Raw genomic sequence first — 7,648 nt, forward strand, 5'->3', positions numbered from 1 at the left:
AAAAACAAACAAAAAAAGGATGAAATCCTGAAATTCAGCCTTCTAACTAATAACATAAAAACTGGAAAGAAATTACTAAAATCCCTTCTTGGAACATACCCATTCACATCTAGAGTGGACTAGCACTGAAAGGCAATATAACCTTCTAAACCTACTTTCACAGGCATGCATGGTAAAAACTGTCAAAATCTCACTGGAGGGACTCTTGGAGGGTAAAGCTAGGTACTGATGAAAAATTCTTGGCCAGGCGTGGCAGCTCATGCCTGTAATCCCAGCACTTTGGGAGGCCGAGGCAGGCGGATCACCTGAGGTCGGGAGTTCGAGACCATCCTGGCCAACATGGTGAAACCCTGTCTCTACTAAAAATACAAAAATTAGCTGGGCGTGGTGGCAGGCACCTGTAATCCCAGCTACTCGGGAGGCTGAGGCAGGAGAATTGCTTGAACTCGGGAGGCAGAGGTTGCAGTGAACCGAGATCATGCCATTGCACTCCAGCCTGGGCGACAAGAGTGAAACTCCATCTCAAAAAAAGAGAAAAAAGAAAAATTCTCATAATTACTTGGAGGAAGACTACCTGGCTTACCTCAGATTTATTGTAATAAGAGTTCTCTATATTTGGCATTCCAAGTTTCCCATATTTTATTTGCATATGGTTCACAAAGGACATGTGTATTTGAGTGGATGCTTTCCAGCTAAGATCATTAATGGCAATGTCCCAAATACATTAAACTGGCAATCTAGGACATTTGAGGGCTAAAGTAGGGGCAGTAATGTAGAGCTGAAAAAAACAGAAGGTAGTACCGTATTTGGGGGGGAAAAAAAGCAACTCTACCATAATTTCCATTATATCTCCTCACATTACTGAATAATACCCTTCCTTATTAAGACACAATTTTGATAAAGAAATTTCGATCTCTTTAATGAGATCCTTTTTAGTTTATACTTTCAGTTGAATCTCTCTAAACTAAATAATGTTATACCGAAGCTTAATGCTTCCTATATGAAGATTTTCAAGGGATAGAAACTGAATAATTCTTTACTTAATAACTGTGAAAGCATATACCTGTATGTCATACAGCAAAAACATGCAAACTTTTGAATTACCTCCAATAAAAAAATAGCAAAATGCATTTCCTATTCAAATACACTTAAAAGCAACTTCTTTAGTTGCTTTTATAAGAATACACATAAAATAAGAAAACATATAAAAGTTTTTGTGGTCAGCCAACAGTTCCTTTTAATGTCTAGTTGCAAATTTTTGATCTATAAACTTTCTTTTTAAAATGCTTTTCAGCCGGGTGCAGTGCCTCACACCTGTAATCCCAACACTTTGGGACGTCAAAGCAGGCAGATCATGAGGTCAGGAGATTGAGACTACCCCTGGCCAACATGCTAAAACCCCGACTCTACTAAAAATACAAAAATTAGCTAGGTGTGGTGGCACGTGCCTGTAGTCCCAGCCACTCAGGAGGCTGAGGCAAGAGAATTGCTTGAACCTGGGAGATGGAGGTTGCAGTGAACCAAGATCGCACCACTGCACTCCAGCCTGGGCTACAGAGCGAGACTCTGTCTCAAAAATAATAATAATAATAATAATAATAAAATGAAATGGTTTTCAAGATCAACTTCTACAAGACTATAGGTAACAAAATTAAATACCCACATCCCACCTGGACAGTAATACAGAAACACTTAAATATACACAATTTTTAATAAAGAAAAACACAAATCAAAAGCCCAGAAATTATCAAGAAATATTCGGCTCCGCCGTCAGGATTTCAGGTCCAGCGAGGCTGAGTTAATGGCCAGAGTAGCAGAGTCCCCAGTTTTAGTTCTACTTCCTCATTTACTGCTCTGCATAAACAGGTCTGTGGAAATTTAACCTCTCTGAGCTGCAGCTGCCTGATTTGTAAAACTGTGATTCCATTTTTGATATATTACAACAGAGTACTGCATCAGATAATTCCTTAAGCTATTTCTAGCTTAAAGATTTAAGTTTTATGTCTCCCTACTACTTAACGCCTTTATAACACTTCATTCTGTTTCTGCTACTTGATATTGATAAATACTCTTAATTTTCAAATTTAAAAATATCTGAGGGCCAGGCGCGGTAGTTCATGCCTGTAATCCCAGCGCTCTGGGAAGCAGAGGCAGGTGGATCACTTGAGGTCAGGAGTTCAAGACCAGCCTGGCCAACAGGGAGAAACCCTATCTCTATTAAAAAACAGAAAAATTAGCTGGGCATGGTGGTGTGCACCTGTAGTCCCAGCTACTTGGGAGGCTGAGACATGAGAACCGCTTGATCCTGGGAGGCAGAGGCCACAGTGAGAGGAGGTCACATCACTGCACCTCCAGCCTGGGTGACACAGCGAGACTGTCTCAAAAAAAAAAAAAAAAAAAAAAAAAATCAGGCTGAATGTGGTGGCTCACGCCTGTAATCCCAGCACTTTGGGAGGCCAAGGTGGGTGGATCACTGGAGGTTAGGAGTTTGAGACCAGTCAGGCCAACATGGTGAAACCCTGTCTCTATTAAAAATACAAAAATTAGCCTGATGTGGTGGCATGTGCCTGTAGTCCCAGCTACTTTGGGGGATGAGACAGGAGAATCGCTTGAACCCAGGAGGCAGAGGTTGCAGTGAGTGAAGATCGCGCCACTGTACCCCAGCCTGGGTGACAGAGCGAGACTCCATCTCAAAAAATAAAATAAAATAAAATATAAATAAATAGATCTGACAACTAGAAGTATCTGTGAAAAAAGAAAAAAAATCAAATAGCACATTTCCCCCCATTTAATATTAATAAGTGCTTGAGACTTTCATTTTTATCCTAAGACCTTGTAAAGATAAAAGACGACCTTTTGGCTTTTAAGTATTCTATACGCATGGGACACAAATTCAAACACCTTATAGGTAACCTGTGTATGCACTGGCCACTGTGAGATAACATGAAGAGAAAAGGCATCGGGTGATCTAGAAAGTGTCCATATTCCCTGAATGCATTTAAACTAAAAAAATTTATTTAAAAGTGCTGGCCAGTTTGAAACACATTCTATACGACCACTAAAAAATGCTTTCAGTCACTAAACTTACAAGTCCATGTTTCCAACTATGATATTGTTTCATTTTTTCCATCCAATTTGTGACTTTATTTCATTTCAGTATATATCTCCCATTAGATAAAAATAACCTTCCTGTTTGCAGAAATCGTTGCCACATGGATAAAATCTACTTTTTACTTTTAGAAAAACATATTATCTCCTTATTATCCCTTTGGGGCAATTAACCAAGCATGTGAGGGCACCGAGAAATTAGTTTTGGTCTTACTGAAACCAAACAGCAAAGCTTGAATCTATTTCTGACTTTCTAAACTTGTTTCTCAACCTGTTTGTCACGATCCCTTTTGAAAAACAAAGATCTCAGATTATCCATCTCGGGACACTGACACTACACCCAAAAGATATATCTCTTGTGGCAGGAGATATACGCAGTGTATGCTGTGTTTTTACATCAACAAATAAGTTTTTTTTTAAAAAAAAGCTTTATATTCTGTCATTTATATTATGAACACATTAATTATTCAAATACAAAATTATAATCACAATTTTGAAAACACACAAACCACTGAGCAATTACGATATGGTCCCCTGGGGCATATAGCTACCCTCTGCTGTAAAAAACACGTTACAGAAAACATGTTTACTGACGTAAAGTGAGCCTTGAGGCAAAGTAAACTTTTAAAGGGATCAACATATGAAATGTGTTTTAGCTGCTCAAATAGCATGATTACTATCCTTAAAATAATCACACTAAGTGACCATTTCTTAAAACAGAAACTGTGAAAAACTGAAACTAAATTGCTGAAAATAACAAAACTCATTTGGATGAAAAAGAATAAAACATTGCTGACTCTGGGGTTGTGATCTGACAAGTTGGAAAACATTACCAGGACTTCCTGCTTCCATTTCTGACGTGGTTTCTAGGCTTGTTAGGTCTTTATGAAACAGTCGTCTTACAGTTCTGCAGCCTCTTGTGTCTTGCCACCTATAACCATCTTCATTTTCTTGAAAGGAGTCTTTTCTTTGTCGGTGTATAACAGGAATTCTAGGTCCAGGTTTGAATTCTCTCCAGTTGTCTGAATTACCAGTATGTTCATCAGACAGCCATCTCTTACTCTGATCTTTGTGGCTATCATTCATCCAAGCGGGTTGACTGTAGATTGGGTTTTTAAATGCATATGGATTGCTGGAAACAGCACATGGTCCTTTTCTGGGGGTATTCCCATAGTTCCCTGGTGTTATCTTCTTTTTTTGAAGGCCCTTTTCCATTTTACTGCCATGGCCTTTAGCATGGTCATCTACTATTAAATAATCTTGTTGGGGGTGACCCCTTCTGAAGTCATCATCATCCATAGTCCCCCGGTCTTTAGTGCGCTTCACGAAATAAGGTTTTGCTGTATCTCCCATGGTCTTTGACTTCAATTTTCTTACTTTGCACCTGAAAGAAGGGATTTTGGGGAAATATCAAACTATATAACAAGATATCATACAAGTATACAAAATAACAATTTAGCGTACAGATGCCCCAAAGCCTGTAAGAAAGAAACTCCCTATTTTTTTAAAATAAAAATTCTATCACATTCTTAATAATCAGTGCTTTACCCTAGAGGTTGGGAGGCTTGGTCCTCTAATATTCTTCATGAAAATTAATACTTACTATTTAGCATGAAGATTAAATGTGTGAATAAGAGAAGCTCTATAGGTTCCAGAACTGCAGCATAGTAGAATATTACTCATATCAAGTATGGTCGGCTTTTCCCTCTGTAACAAGGCGTTTCTCTTCAAAGAAAACCTCATCCCAAGCCAATATTATTACTAAACTACCGAAACAGTCTTTTGTTTTTTAAGTTGGCAATTACTTGTAAGTGTTATACACCGAAACTTTAGGTGAAAGGAGTACTACATTTCTCAACTCCAATTTTCCGTCCCTTCACCACCACTATTCCGGACAGACCGGCTTTGAGCGCTTAGGTTACGGAGGGGCTGGGCTTCCGACCAAGGTGCAGCTGTAATTAAAGGGGCTGGGTTTCCGATCAAGGGACAACTCCAGCTAACCTTCTCAATCCCCGTTCTCCAACCCCAAACAAGTTTGGTTTTGTCAGGAACAGCAATTCCCTGAGGAATGACACTCCTCTTCAATACCCATCTGACCGCTCCACCACCGATCTGCCTTAGTTTCCACCCTTTTGATCCCGACGTGGAGAAAGAGGAGGCGTCCCTGCACTCCTGGCCAAGAAGCCACCGTGGGGACCAGGAAGCAGGAAGTGACCTGCTGTCTCCATGGGGTTCCAGGGTTCCCCCGGCCGGCCAGGGGGCCAGAGCCGAATGTCTTGACCCAAATCCCGTCTTCTGCGCCCGCAGTCTGACAAAAAGTGAAAACACGGACTCGAACCCGAGGGCTCAGCCTCTGCCGGCCTGGGGGTTCCTCGGTCACCCAAACTGGTGCGAGGAGGCCGGCGGGGGATGGAACCAACGTACCTCCGGGGCCAGGCCGGACAGCTACTCTGGAGTCCAGGAAACCAACTGGAGAATCAGCCCCGAGGCGAGTCTGGCAGGGACGTTGGGAGAAGGCGCCCAAGAGCACTCACCACCTTCGCCGCGGTCCCCAGCCTCTTCCTGTCCCGGCCGGGCTCCCTCTCCGTGTTTTCCTTCGGCCCCACTTCCGGCGCTCAGCGCTGTCTCATTGTGCGCGATTGGGAGCCGACTGTGCCCCCGCCCTAGCGCTCCGCCGCGCACACCGGAAACGAGAGACGCGCCCCGCCCCACGGTGCCCCGCCCACGCTCCGACCCCGCCTCCCGTGCCTTGCCCAGCCTGGCCTCTCCTGTCCGGCGCCCCAGCGCACTCGCTCCAGGTGTCGGGCGCCGGGTCTGGTCACCGGGCGCAACCGTCGGAGCGGGCTAATTACTGGCTCGCCGGATAGCCGGTTCGCCGGCGCTCGGGGGCCAGGCCCGAGCTTCTTACCAGAGCGGCGCCCGCCCCTTTTCTCTCCCGGCTTCGAGGCTCCTTTGGTTCCCCTCTCTGCTCGGGGGGCTAAATGCTCGGGAGAGGCGCGGGAGCCGAGACTTATGCACCCGGAGAGGGACGCGGAGCCAGCGGTCGGGCAAAGCCGCATTCCCCGCGCTTGGGGCCTCGGCTTTGCCCCTGGGTGCTCCCCGGTTACTTCCAGGGGGAGTAAAGGCTCCGAGGCCTCGTAGCGCTCTTTTTTTTTTTTGATAATTCGTAGTGATTAATGTTTTCGTGAATTCTTAATTGCCGACCTTGTAGAAATGCCAGCATTTAAACATCCACTGCTCACCCAGATCTCAAAGTGGTCAAGGAAAATGCTCTGCTTTTTTCTTAGGTTGTGTAAGGATTACTTTTACTTGGAAAAAAAAAAAACAAATCAGTTCATTTCGAAGAATATGTGTAATGGCAAGGGATGACCAGAGAGCGTTACATTCGAATTTTTGAATTGAAGAATGCACACCTCGAACTTGGGGTTGCTTTTTCTTTCTTTACTGTATGACCTTCCTTGCTGTTTACAGTGTTCTAAATGCTTTGAAAAGCATCGAAGAACTAGTGAAATTAGGGAGCGTTGGGAAAATCGACAGTTTTCATTTCTCTGCTTTTTTAAAGCATGTAAATTGAAAGCTATCAGGTCCTGTGGAGCAGTGGTCTTAAAATAATAACACACAAAGTTCTGGCTATCCCAGTAACTGTCTTGAAGGCTTTACAAATATTAACTCCTTTGTTTTATATTTTTGTAGAGACAGGGGTCTCCTATGTTGCCCAGGCTGCTCTCCAATTCCTGACCTCAAGCCATCCTCCCAACTTGGCCTCCCAAAGTGTTGGGATTACAGGGGTGATCCACCATACCCAGCCTTAACTTCTTTAATCCTCACAACTTCGTGAAGACTATATCATTATCCCACTTTTAAAGATGAGGACATTTAGCACTTGCAGTGAAGTAAATGGCACTGCTGCAATCCAGACCCTGAATATGAGGCTGTTATTAACCATGTGGCTATACTAAAAGTGATATAAAACACATTCCTACAACTTTTATATAATTCCTTACTTAGATATTTTGATTGTGAAAATACGTGAGGATCAAACTGAGTCTCTTCAACAGGCAGACAGTGGCCTTGAAAATATAGAGTCCAAAAGGGAGTGTGGAGATGCATGATTACATTAATTCTGAGACAGCAGCGTCACCACGCCCCACCCAAACCAGTAATTCCTGTGCAAAAGAACTGGTTTAGAAATCTGCCTCCACCTGGAGTTCTAGAGTAGCAGCAGAGGATACATATTTTTAAGGATTTTTTTTTTTTTTTGAGATGGAGTGCCACTCTGTTGCCCAGGCTGGAGTGCAGTGGCATGATCTCCGCTGGCTGCAACCTTTGCCTCCACCTAGAGTTCTAGAGCAGCAGCAGAGGATACATCTTTCTAAGGATTTAAATTTTTTTTTTTTTTTTTGAGACAGAGTCTCACTGTGTTGCCCAGGCTGGAGTGCAGTGGTGCGATGTTGGCTCACTGCATCCTCTGCCTCCCAGGTTCAAGTGATTCTCCTGCCCCAGCCTCCTAAGTAGCTGGGATTGCAGACAGGCACCACTA

The 7,648-nt window shown here is 43.4% G+C and overlaps 1 protein-coding gene across 8 annotated transcripts in view; it reads right to left on the bottom strand.

Moving 5' to 3' along the window:
* Positions 1-5,804, bottom strand: part of TUT7 (terminal uridylyl transferase 7) — a 65,253-nt gene extending 59,449 nt beyond the window's left edge. For 2 of the 8 annotated variants that reach the window (XM_055350702.2, XM_063696512.1), the window contains exons 1-2: positions 5,533-5,760; positions 3,942-4,492 (exon numbers count right to left, since the gene is read on the bottom strand). In XM_055350702.2, the coding sequence (XP_055206677.1) occupies positions 3,942-4,461 (520 nt within the window). In that variant the 5' untranslated portion in view covers positions 4,462-4,492; positions 5,533-5,760. Of the gene's footprint in view, positions 1-3,941; positions 4,493-4,711; positions 5,483-5,532 lie in introns of those variants that run through there. The other 6 variants (XM_004048197.5, XM_004048198.5, XM_063696511.1 and 3 more) reach the window with 6 other exon arrangements.
* Positions 5,805-7,648: the final 1,844 nt, after the last annotated feature.

Source organism: Gorilla gorilla, chromosome 13, assembly GCF_029281585.2.
Source record: "Gorilla gorilla gorilla isolate KB3781 chromosome 13, NHGRI_mGorGor1-v2.1_pri, whole genome shotgun sequence".
Classification (NCBI taxonomy): domain Eukaryota; kingdom Metazoa; phylum Chordata; class Mammalia; order Primates; family Hominidae; genus Gorilla; species Gorilla gorilla.